Below are 13,344 nucleotides of genomic sequence, written 5' to 3'. Positions count from 1 at the left end.
AAACAAAGTTTAAATTTAACAGAGTTAGCTGCAAAATGAAGGGCAATAAAAAGAGTATGACTGTGTAATACATACAGAAAAACTCATGTTAAAAAGTAACATGTAAAAAACATTTTAAAAGACCCTAAGAACACCTTACTCAAGTCTGTAGACATGTTACGTGCATGTATGTGTGCGTATCTTGTGTGTATGGGCATATATAAATATAAAAACAGGATTTACTTGGAATAGTAGACAATAAACAAACAAGTTCAATAAACAACTTTTAATTACAGGTAACCTCATAAATGTATCATTCAGACACTGATAAAAATTACCCTGAAGATGATGATCAGGAACATATTATTGTTTGTAATACAGAGATGATAAATTTCAAAATTTAACATGACATTATAGTCCCACCAAGGAAGCAAGTGCACGGTTTAAATTCTTCCTAAAAACATATACATTATGTTAAGGAAACTGTCCCCACATCCCCACCTCTACCCACATTTCTGATCTCCAGAAGCATGGGTGAGTAGATGATGATTCAGGAAAACCAGGGCTGGGCTGGTGGATCGCCTGGCTACTCATTCCCACTCTTTCTTCTGTCTGTCCACCCCTCTGGAGAGTTCTCCTTCCCCCACCCCTCCCTGCTCCTGGCCTACTGTGGTGAACTCACAGGGGTCAGACCTCAGAGTGGCTGGGGATGGGTCTGTTTTTCATACCCAACTCTCTTCAAAGAAAGATCTAAAGCTCTGGAATGGGGTGGAGATAGGAGAGCAAGGAACACCAAGAAACCCAATTTTAGCCTGGATGTCAAGCCATGTTCTCAGTGCAACTTTCCTAGGCTATCCTGTGCTTCATGCAATAAAGCTGATTCTATATTTACTCCCCCTCTGCCTCTCTGTCTCTCTGTGAATAAACATACATGGTGGGGATCCAACTGTATTTCTCTTAACTATCCCTCCCAGCTCTCTAGTACCATGGAAAATGGAGACCTAGCTGAGCACGCCCGTGCTTCCTTCCTACTCCTGTCAAGGTGGAGTGATCATCACTCCCCAGTTCTGCCTGTTCCAGAGCTGAGTGACCTTAGGCCAGTCACCAAACCACCGAGTCTCAATAACCTTGAGCAAGAAATGAGGAGGTTCTTTTCAGTTCTAAAATCCCTGCACAAGCTTATTAACATGCAAATCCAAGAAGCAGTCCATATTCTTGGCAGTTAATGTTCTTCTCCCTCACCTTCCTCAGCCTAGCATAATCCTCTCTCTCCCAGGGAGCCTTTCTTGACTCCCACAAGCTCTGATATTGCATTATCTCCCCTGATCACAGTCCTCATTACCCTGTACTACGATCATCTGTTTATCACGTTCCCACTGTGCACCCACCACTGGAGTGGATACTATTCAAGGTAAGGTTCTGGTTGCCAGCCACTTCTCATCATTTTAGCCCCAGCCTGACACAATAAATTATCTGCTGACAGACTATCTTCTTGGGATTCAGTAATTGATGGCAACCATGGACGTATAAAAGCAAATGTAAAAACAACACCTCTGCTCCCAAGGACCTCATAACCAAAAAAGAGAAAAAAAGAGAAGTACACAAACTTCTGAAACAAGGCCTTCAAAGAAGAAACAAGACCATGTTTACAGGTCTCAAAGTCTCTCCCCATAAGTGATTTATTAATTCCGAAGGAAGTGGTTAACTTCAAAGAGTTTAGAGATCTGGTAAATACCACCTTACCCAAGTAATCAGACCACCACCACCAACTACAACCACCACCAATGAAGGAACAGACCAACAGCATGAGCCTCCAGATGTGAAGAACTGAGAAACGCAAGTCACAGAGAATGTGAGACAAACCCAAAGTGAGGCACTTTCTACAAAACAACAGGCCTATAGTCTTTAAAATTATCAAAGTCATGAAAGGCACAACAAAAACAGAGGAACTGTTGCAGATTAAAGGAGGACTAAGCAGGGAAAGTACTGGAACAACTGGCAACATGTGAATGACTACACCTCAGAATTATACCAGTGTTGAATTTCCTTCTGATTTTGAAGTTTTTACTGTGGCTATGTTCTTAGGAAATACACCCTGAAGGATCTGGAGGAAAAGGGCATAATGTCTGCAACTTGCTCTCAGATGATTCACACAAATCAGTATAAATTTGCATGCACATGTACAGAGATGGGGAAGAGAGAGAGAAGGAAAGACCTAACAAAGGTGGCAAAATGTCAGCAAATGCTAACAAGTGGTGAATCTAGTGAAGAGTATAACAGTTCTTTTTACAATTCTTGCAACTTTCTGTTAAGTTTGAAATTATGTCAAAGTAAAAATTTGTTAAGAGAATGGTATAAATGATGGACAACAAGAACTCAGTGGAGGAAGAAGGCTCTTATAAAAGTTAGTTATAAGTCATTCCATCTCAAAATGTAAAAGGTATTAAAATGGTTTTAACAATCCTCTAATTTTAAAGGGCTAAAATTCTTTCTCTAAATATTTTAAAACACGTAAATGTCTCTTTTGGTGGATGGCTTTATTTCTGGGTCAGTCATGACCTGGCAGGTACAAGTCCCGCAGGAGGTCTGTGCAGAGACCCTCCTCCTCACCGAGGCCGAAGCCTGCCTCCAAGTGCCACAAACTGCCCTCAGGTCAGCCTCCTGACATTCCTCTCGGAGCAACTCCCTTTTCCCAGTCACCCAGACCTAAAACCTCAGGGTCTGCTGCAGCAAGCTCACCACGTCCGCTCCATTTCCTTTATCTTGTCGGCCCCCACATCTTGTTTCTTCTGCCTACAAAGATGCCACTTAGAGCTTTTGCTCTTCACCTTCCTCCTAAGAACCACCGCCCAAGTCCAGACCCAGGTCCTCATCACCCTCACTCCTAACGATTCCTGAGGGTCCCTCAAAGCCAGCCTCCCTCCCACAACCATCTGCAGCCTGGGTGACTCTCCGAGAGCAACCTCCTTTCAGCCTCCTACTTGGATACCTTCTGTGGCTCTTTGCTGCCTGAGCACCTCTGCCTGCATCCCTTTCAAGGCCCCCATTTCTGGCATCCACACCTTCCCTGTGATATATCTCACAAGCATCTCCAGTGCAATCAGGCATGTCTCTTCACTGCCCGTGGCCATATAACGTGGCTGCATTCATATTGCTGCCCTAATCTAGAATGCCCTCGCTCTTCTTAGAGGGAGGCAAACCATACGAAACTCTTAAATACAGAGAACAAACTGAGGGTTGATTGGCAGCGGGGGGAGCAGGGGAGAGGGGAAAATGGGTGATGGGCACTGACGAGGGCACTTATTGGGATGAGCACTGGTTGTTGTATGTAAGTGATAAACACAGGAATCTACCCCCAAAACCAAGAGCACACTGTATACACTCTATGTTAGCCAACTTGACAATAAGTTATATTAAATAAATAAATAAATAAATAAATAAATAAATAAATAAATAGAATGCCCTTAAGTAAATAAATAAATAAATAAATAAATAAATAAATAAATAAATAAATAGAATGCCCTCACTTTTCTTAGGCTGTTTTCCCAGAATCAGGTTAAGGGTCACTTGAGTGTTGCATTAAGTCCTCTCTGAACAACTCAATCCTCCCTGGCTTCCCCTTTTCTAAGCTTTTACACTACCTTGTAAATATACTAAATTATATACTGTCCAGAACTGATTCATCCTTGTTTCATAATTCTGACTGCTCCTGAAAACTTTACATGAGTTTTTAAAACTCATCTGGAAAAATATATGCTATCAAGCACAAATGATTTTGTGATTTTTGGCAGATACTGGTTTATAAGCTTGGCCATTTCCCTTATATTATGAATGACTTGGCTACAAAGTATAGTACTTAGTAGGCACATTTAAATATTAAAATGCCTGAAGTGTTACCTGCCCAATACATTACCTGTACTGGGGAGGCATTTGAATATCCCCCCATGGTGATAGGAACCGAGAACTGCTCCATGAACACAGGCAACGTGCCTAACTTTCCTGGGAAGATGAAGTCAAAGAGCGACCACAGCTCCCGGAGGTTATTTTGCATCGGTGAGCCAGACAAGATGATGCGATGAGGGGTGCGGAACTATTTCGGGAAAGAAAACACTTTTTTATTAAATTCACTTTCCAAGGGATGACTACCATCCCAACCCCAAAATACTCCCATGCAATCCTGTTAAATTTTAACACTTTTACATATCATTTTAGTCATCTCCAAAACATGGACACTTTATGCAATTTTAATTCTTCAATTACATGTAAATAAATAGGGAAGAATTTTTCTTATTGTTCAAGCTGAATACTACAGATCAGAGTCAGGTTTGGTTACATCTTAACAAATGACCCCTACAAGAGACATTTAGTAATGCGAACAATTAGAATTTTTAAAAACATGATAATGGGCAAGAATAAAGAATTTTCTGCATTAAAGCAAAATGTGTATTTCAAATCCCTTATGCAAAGCCCCTAAGTGTGTTACTCTCAATTAAACACTATTTTTCACCTGGAAATCCCCCAGTTATAAAAGGTCATACCTGTTTGCAAGCAAGGGTGACAGCAGCATTTGGATTTCGAATTTTGTGCCCCTCATCCAATATCACATAGTGCCAGTCATGCCTGCTAATGTCATCTTGCATCAGCCGAATGTAGGAGTAAGAAGTGATCAAAATGCCATGACAATGAGCAATATCTCGAATTAGTTTCTCCTAAAATATAAAATGGAAAAGCCAGTTTTAAATAAGCTCATTTAAATAAGCTAAATGAGTGTTACTCTTTGAGTGGCAACCTTTCAATCATGATATAATCTAATGCACTTTTAAAATATGTATACAAACATAATATACACAATTATGCATTATTAGCACTGGAAGTTTACTTTATGTTTCATTAATCTGTAAGTGGTAAACACAGACTGCCATATCTACTATTAAGCAGGGGAGCCTCAAAAGAAGACTAGAAAAAGTTATAATATGTAAACACTTACCCAATTTTTATTTTTCTAAAATATCCTTCCGTGTCAATCCTTGTTAAATTTAAATCAACAAGGAGGATGGGAAGTGATTATTTTAAAACCAGAAAAAGAAAATGAGAGAAAAACCAAGGAGACAAGACAAATCCAGGAGCTCTACCAGTATAAAACATGAAATCCGAGAGAAGAGAGTAGAAAAGGACATAAAAGCAATGATTTTTTTTTTTTTTAAGGTAGCAAAGGGACAATCTTTCCATAATTGTAGGGGGAAGGCTTTGACCCTGGAATTCTGCATTGATCCAGACTAGCAGTCATGCCTGAGAGAAACAATAAATTCACCTTCAGACAGGCAAAAACAGAAAACAAACTAGAGACAGATTAGGTAGGGTATGTTATATATCCAGCCAGTGAGAGGTGACTGCACCAAAGAACATGGTACCTTTCCAAGGGCAGAAGAAACACACAGCACTCTGCAGAGTGGCGACAGCAGAGCCTAGAACACACAGCACTCTGCAGAACGGCGACAGCAGAGCTCCCTGAACCGAAATGCTCATCACACACAGAGCACTTGCAGCAACTCTATGAAAAAGGACAGAGGTCCTATTACTAACCCGTTTTACAGATTTTGAGGAAACCAGTAACAGACCAGGTCACACAGGTGGTAAGTGGAGGAGTCACGATTTGAAAGTATAAAGGCAGCCAACTCCAAAGCTAGTATTAACTAAATATTAGGCAATGCTGCCTCATACTTAACTGTAAAAGAAAAAAAAATTTAAGGGAAAATTACATGTAATATATATATACCAGTTCTCAATATAAATAACAGGTATCCTCTGCTTCAAACTAGCCACTTCACTTTTAGGAAAGACCTATATTAGTATCTGTTTTTGCCAACCAAAAGAAATCCAAAGAGGATTTCGCTTTTATGAAAACAGGTGAAAAGCAAAATTAGTGTTCAGTGTTTGTTTAGCAGGGAGCCATTCTAGAAGCATTATGCACCCCAGCAACTAGAGTGGCGCCACCAGGCTCCTTCTCCAGGAACTACACTCAGCATCTTGGCAGTAAGCTGCCGTGCGCGGAAGCGGGTCCATATGCGTTTGGTGACTTGTTTCGTGCATGTTAGCAAGATGTGTCGTAAAGTATCAGAAAAGCCTTAGAGAGGTTATTTTTGCGGTCTGGGGATGCTCAAGAGTTTTTCCATATAAATTAATGGCAAGGGCTTCTTCACTTCATGCCACTTCAGTGTATGAAAGGTTTTATGGGAACGCTCTACTTTTGCGTAGTGGGGAAACCTATATTAAAACAGTAGGTGAATATGAAAGCATTGTTTTAAATGCTAATGAAACTGTTCAGAATAAATCTAAAACACAAAAAGGGATATATTTTTAAGCGTCACTGTAATTCCTGTTTGGTTTAACAAAACCTAGAGTGTGTACCGGAGAAAATAAAAGTGTACTAAAAGTGCCACCCTAAGGACAGAAAGGGGCACAGGTGACACACACTGTGTGGTTCTTAATTGTGAAAGAAAAATAGGTTGGATTTACATTTGTAAAAAACAAGCCCACCTACTGATCCACAGTTGCTACTTCAACTGTGTACAAATACAAGAAAAGAAACAGACTGCAGAATTATCAAGGGGGAAAAGTAAGAGAATATAGGGGAAAAAAGTCAGGAAAATAGAACACAAAAAATACAATAGCTGGTTTCAGACTAAATGTACCAGGGGTCTCCACAACGATAGCAGGTCACTAGCAGCGAGACTTTCCAATGGGTGGGTACACACTGCCAAACCCTTAGACCCAAACTAGACTGGCACTGAAAGTTGGAAATATGGGAATTACCCAAGAAATGCAAACAGAAACAGGGCAGATCTAGAAATACAAATATCAGACAAAAGGAACTGACCAGACAAAAAGAGAGGCATTTGATATTTTAAAGGAGACAACACACCAAGGAAGAGGAGCCAGGCATGGCCAGGCACCTGTCTACCAAAAAGCCCTACAACAACCCACGAGCACAAGCACTCAGAGCTGCACTGACAAAACAGTACATCCACAGCCTGCAGGGCAACCGACCACAGCCTCCCAGAGTTTTTGACAGGTCAGAAGAGAGAAAGTAAGATTAAAGAAAACAAAAGGTCAAAAATTAAGATACAAATGTTCTGATGTGCACTCTCCATGAGCTCCTTGTAATAGCTATCGGCAGAGCTTTCGACCACACAGAGAATACTCGTTCTTTACATGCCACTGAGGCAGAAATCAAACTAAGCGGTCAATGCAATCTGCTAAAAAAGGAAAATGAGAGAACACGATAAAAACAACAATTAGTGGACATTAAAAAAAAACAAAAAACAAAAAACCCTGGTAGAACTAAAAAAGTAAAAATCAAAACAGCTCACTGAAAAGACCAGACAAACCTCTGTAAACTCAGCCCAGAAAGCAGACTCAGATGCACAGCATGAGAAATGTCAAAGGAACACAACCCAGATGTAGACAATACACAAATACGTATTCTCACCAACACCACTGGTGAGCTAATGCCAAAACCCTGAACACTTTGACAGAAGATGACTATTAAAAAAATAAAGTACCAAAATGGACCCAAGAAAAATGAGACAAACCGATCAGACCAATTACTGAAAAACCTGAAAAAGATGGTATGCTCTTCTCACCAAAAGTCAACCAGACCCAAAGGGTTTCATGAGTAAAGTAAGAATCCATCCTGTTGTTTAAACTGTTCCAAAAAGCAGGAAAAGACAGGACACATTTCAATTCATTACTGTAAGACTAGTAAAACCTTGTTTTCAAAACTAATAGACACAACACACACATGTGTGCACTCCCTACTAGAGATCCATTACTTTATAAATAAAATCTAGTAGTATATTAACCTAATAAGGCTCATCGCAGGAATACAAGAGCGAAATATTAGGAAACCTGATGTAATAATTCATGTAATCACAATCATACCAATTTTGTAAAACTCAACATCTTCAAAAATGACTTTAATATTACGTTAATAAACTAGGATTGGAATATTTTTCAATTCAATAGAGTATAAAAGGGTACAATAGGAGCCAAAGAATTTTGAAAGAGAAATATAAAGTGGGAGAAATGACCTCCTCATGTCATAACACACTCAAAACTTCCAAGTTAATAAAACTGCCTTAGAGGATAATTAGGATATCTGGTATGTTAAAGGTTCAACGGGGAGATCTGTATTATCATTATCATTATTATCATTACTATTATTATTATTATGACTACTACTCTGCCATCCCCCTATTCCCAATTTTCAATGCCTGCACAGTACTACACTGAAGACCACACCTGATTAACCATTTCCCAACTTTGTACCTTATGATGAATGTACAGTAAAAACCTCAGGGCTCACAGCTTTACAAACACACATATAGGTTCTCCTGGGACTCACCTCCCTCCATTTTGCCCTTGCAACACTGCTATTCCAATGCCACTGGCCCCACCACAGCTACCAGTAGCGCCCATGAAGAAAAGCAGGCTGTCCAAAGAAGCACTACTCTACCTCAAACACCTCATCCCGTCAGTCCTGCGATTTTCTGAAGCCAGAGTAGATGTTAATAATTCCTCTGCATCTAAATTTTCCCCTGAGACTGTGGACAGGCAGCTACCACAACTCTACCCCCATTTTCCCCTCCAGGAGAGCAGTGGCTGCTCAAAGTCATGAAGCAGGTAGGACCCAAGAAGATAGCAAACTGAAATACAGAACGTGAGTGCTTAATTTCTCCTCTAGACCTGGAGCTCTGTGTATACATAGAAGAGGCGGGTGAAAACAAGTACAAATGTTTGGGGCTTCAAAAACAGCACAAGTCAAATTACCACTCACGTTTATAAAACATCCACTGCATTGTAGCCAAACCCTGCAAATGTAGGCCTACTTGCGCATAACCCTGAAACTCCTAACTGTTAGATTCAGGATGGTCATTCCATTAACCCCCCAGGAATACTGCTCCAAACTGGATTCTGGACATCACTTCAACCGAGTTAAACAAATGAGATGCCAAGCCCCTCAAATACACACCAGTGGAACCATGTTCAGCTTCTTTTGCAGGTATAAGGATCAAAGTTTATTTGGAAAATTCTGTAATGTTAAGCTATAGAAATACAGAATTTCTACCATATTCAGAAGATATATGACAGTGATTAAGAATCAAAAGGACACTTTTATAAAAAGAGTAAGAATCTTTTTAAAAAAATATCCCTATTGAAAATATAACCTCCACTTAACAGCCACTGGGTAAAAACACCATCTAAGATTATTTGTTTTCACCTGATTCAATCTCAGAATTCTATAACTGCCTAGACTGGAGTTTCAATAATGGTGAATTGTTGAATATTATGGACGTCTCTATCCAAACACTTAAGACAAATCATCTCGGGCGGTTTCAAATTAAAAGCTTGTAAAATATGTAACCTCTCCTAGTTTTTGCAATTAATAGGGTACATCTGCAATTAGCCTGACTTACTGAATGCAGTGCTGTTGTCATTAAAAGATGTCTGTGGAAGTGCTGCTGTTATTATGGAGGCTCAGGAGACCAATCCCTCCTAGAGGGCAAACAGTGGACTGGTAGAAAACAACAGCCATAAATCACACTGTCAGGCAGCGGGGAGAGCGGAGTGGAGCACAGGCACATGAAGGCCATTCACGATAAACACAGCACGGCAGCTTCCCGGGCAGGATTTACTGCACCTGTAATTAATTAAAATTTCCTTCAAGCTAAATCTTTAATAAACAAGGATTTGTGCTGACAATGAAGAAAAAAGGGCTCCAGCAACATAATTTTACAATATACTTCACAGAACAAGCATAGCATCTATCATTTCTTGTATCAGGTGTATACACTGTCTCCAAAGTTAATAGGAATTACATCACTTTGTGTTATAATTTGTGTACTTGGAATGGGTCTGAAATATTTAGGATGTTTGAGGGACCATGTGGTCCTTTTCTACTTTTATCTGTTATATCTCTACTTGACTCCCTTCCAGCTCGTTAAAAAGCCAAGTCTTTTGACTCCTAACATTCCAGAAAACAGGCCTTTTTAAAAACACGTGATGGCAGTTTCATCAAACAGCCACGTTTTCCTGTGGTTTGTTCTTTAATCGTACCTTGCATTTTGCAAAAAGAATTTCAACATGCTATTTCATTGTTTCCATTTGGGGCCAAACGTACCTGGATGTGAGAAAAAAAGGTCTAGAAGTGAATGCCCACGAACGTGATTGATAAAGCAAGTGTGAACCTTCTATCTAGAATGTATTTATACTCAATCAGTCAGAAACATCAGAGCATCTTTTCTTGACTACTGAGAAGAAGGAGTCTACAACATTCTTTGTTTCTAACAGTAAGAATTGTAACTGAGTTACATGCCAAGGACAACACTAAGCTTTTGTGTACATCTGTTACCCCAATAACTCTTCACAAAATTACCAAAAAATACTCATTTTTCAGGACATCAAACTAGGCTCAGAGAAGTTAAATGACTTGCCCAAGGTCACAAAGCTATCAAACGGCAAATCCAAGATTGGAACCCTAGTCTGGTAATGACAAAATTTATGCTTTGGAGCCTTTAAGTTATTGTTGCATTTCCCACTCTTCTGCCTCTAAGTGCCACAAATTTGTCACAGTGAGATTAAACTCTTTGAATTATCGAAAATATTCCACATAATTACTATATCCTGCATAGCAGGAAAAGGTAGGAGAGACAAAGTGACAACTGTTTCAGAATATAAGCATGAAATTTCTCATTATGTATCTTCCAACAAATTGAAAAAAGGGTCCTTAATAATTAAACTTCATAACAGTGCTAAAGACGCCACCACCCACTGTGAATTATGTGAGAAGTATCACAAAACTGCCTTCTTTTATTATCTTTTCATATATTTTCTTTCCCCAAGAAAATGGTTAGCTTTTCAAGGTCAGTTAAAAACATCACATCCATTTTTTAGAGCCCTAACAGCATCAAATACGTACAATATCATGTTTATAGTTATTCAACAAATGTATGCTAATTGACTCATATCAAGTTTCTCTATGTTAGAAAAAAGGGATCATGAAACATAATGAGAAATGGAAAATCTTAGATTCCTATTAGATGAGATTTCAATTGACCATTAAAGATGATTCAGAAGACTGAAAATGTCTTTATCTGATTTGATTGTTTGGCTGAAATATTAGCCACATATATTTTTGCATGGCTCCTGGGTTTGCACTTGATAATTCTAAATTATGCTGTCAATCAAATACAATATTAACAAAGACAATATAGGGTCACATGGTGAGAGAGGTGGGAAGCTACAAGGCAATGTAAGGAAGAAGAATGATAGATGCGTTCCATTCAGAAATGGTTTGATCATTTGATGTCTATTCTCTAAATGAAATTTTTTTCTAGTTTTTAAATTTTTACGCCATATCAGCTACAACAAATCATTAGGAAAATCAAGACAATCTACTTGAATAAGTAGAACAATTCTTGAGTTATTACTTTTAAGTTTTCTAAAGAGAATTTCTCTTCTGTATTTTCTCTATCACTGAATGTCCCTATGCCAGAGCACCATTATCACATTTAGATAGGACAGCTACTGGACACAGAAAGCCCCACCATGGAGAAAAAGAATCTCAGCTGATAAGGACAGAAAGTAAGTTAGGCATTACATGCTGGGTTAGACGCCAGACTAGCAATGACAGAATATTTGAAATACGATTAAAAAACATAAACTGTACTGCAATGTAACACATTATCTGTAAGCCAACAGGAATGCATGGGGTGGTGACAAAGATCTTCACACATAAATATAAAAGGAAGGGGCAAAGGTATCAAATGTCACTTTGGTGTTTGAATCCAACAGCTGGAGTTCTGATCTCAGGAAGTGTTAGTAACAAGGTCTGTGCAAAGGATTTAAAGTATTTTCAATGTGTCCTCATCACAAATAACAAACTGATACTAACAATAATGAGTAATAAACTGATTGTGTTTCTAAGTCAAGACTAGTCTGTAAGATGCAAAAAAAGATTTTATCTTTTGCATAACAACTTACATCTTTAGAGATCTGGAATACTTCATAATGGAAAAGAAATGGTAGAGTTAATTAAGGGTCAGAGGAAAAACACAAGTCTACAGCTTTTCCTCAAAAGTTAAATAAGAAACTTCAGGTTAAGGTCCTTGGTAAATGGTAAAGCACTGAAAAAATTATGAACATTCATATGTATGCAGGTGTCTGTGTGTGCAAAACGACCTCAGAAGATGAAACCACTGTAAACAAAAGTGAAATATCTATTCTTTAAAGTTCTGCCCTCCAAACAAGGAAGCAAGTCGCACCAACAGAGACCTTACACTTACATGAAGACAGTTCTTCAGTTTAAAATAAAAGAGGAAATGCAGGTAAGCCACGATATGCGGTGAAAGTGAATAAATGCCCTTCAGTATCCCAAAAGAAAAGAAAAGGTTAAAGAGGAACATATGAAAAGTGTACCTCTTAAAGAGAAGCATCAACTAATGAATCCTGCTGCAAGAGTTTGCAACATAAAACATTAAGAAACATCAATAGACAAACAAGTGAAAAAAGGCATCAAAAATGTTTTACAGGGTTGACGAAAAGATAGCTACAATTTAGTTTGACCAGAAAAAAAAAATCTAAACTGTTATTTTCATGCTGTTAAAAATCACTGGATTTTTTTTTTGTTTTGTTTTGATCACAGCATTAACCCTACTTCATTAATTATTTTAATTCAGTTTGTTACCATCACTTAAAATTCAGGGCAAAGTCGACTGATTTTAACAGCAGCTACTATAAGCAAGATTCCATCTCATCAACCTTGAGCTACCAAATTATAAACAGTCCTTACTTACTTTTATCAAAAGTTCCACTTACTCACGATCATGAACAAAATGGGACTCTGGGAGGAAAGGGGTACTGGGTGAACCCACGGAAAGTGGAGTTTAGTGGCTCACATGCATCCACCTCAGTGAAGCAAACACTCAGCAGCTCTTTCAGGTACGCTGCTCTTGTGGGGGGAACACAAGAGCTCACTCAAGAGCCCCAAAGACTTGGGAAAGAAAGAACTCATAACAAACTGCCACTTCCCGTCAATAGTGTAACCTGCAAACCCACAGCAAAGAAGGGTAATTATTCATTTAGGCAGAGTCTGGATGGTCAGAGATGAGAATTTAGAAGTATAATACAACCTCTCTATGCTACCCATTGGAGCACAGGTAAACTTCCTTTTTAATGTGACTAAAACTACAAATAAGTGAAGAAATTCAACTTTCAAAATACAGTGGTTATGCTTACATGATGACCAAGAATTCAGAGACCAAAAAAGCAATTTAACTAAAAAGCAACAATACAAATTAGGAAATT

The 13,344-nt window shown here is 38.7% G+C and overlaps 1 protein-coding gene across 2 annotated transcripts in view; it reads right to left on the bottom strand.

Annotated features, from left to right (window-relative positions):
* The window catches only part of ERCC6 (ERCC excision repair 6, chromatin remodeling factor), a 77,981-nt gene that overhangs the window by 19,014 nt on the left and 45,623 nt on the right, over positions 1-13,344 (bottom strand). For both annotated transcript variants that reach the window (XR_009612981.3, XM_060642189.3), the window contains exons 9-10: positions 4,518-4,688; positions 3,893-4,069 (exon numbers count right to left, since the gene is read on the bottom strand). Coding sequence is in view for 1 of the 2 variants with exons in the window: in XM_060642189.3 (XP_060498172.3) it covers positions 3,893-4,069; positions 4,518-4,688 (348 nt within the window). In the remaining variant the exon portion in view is untranslated. The remainder of the gene's footprint in view (positions 1-3,892; positions 4,070-4,517; positions 4,689-13,344) is intronic.

Source organism: Panthera onca, chromosome D2 (genome assembly GCF_046562875.1).
Source record: "Panthera onca isolate mPanOnc1 chromosome D2, mPanOnc1 haplotype 2, whole genome shotgun sequence".
Classification (NCBI taxonomy): domain Eukaryota; kingdom Metazoa; phylum Chordata; class Mammalia; order Carnivora; family Felidae; genus Panthera; species Panthera onca.
Note: the sequence above shows the minus strand (reverse complement) of the source record. Positions and strands in the feature narration are given on the sequence as shown.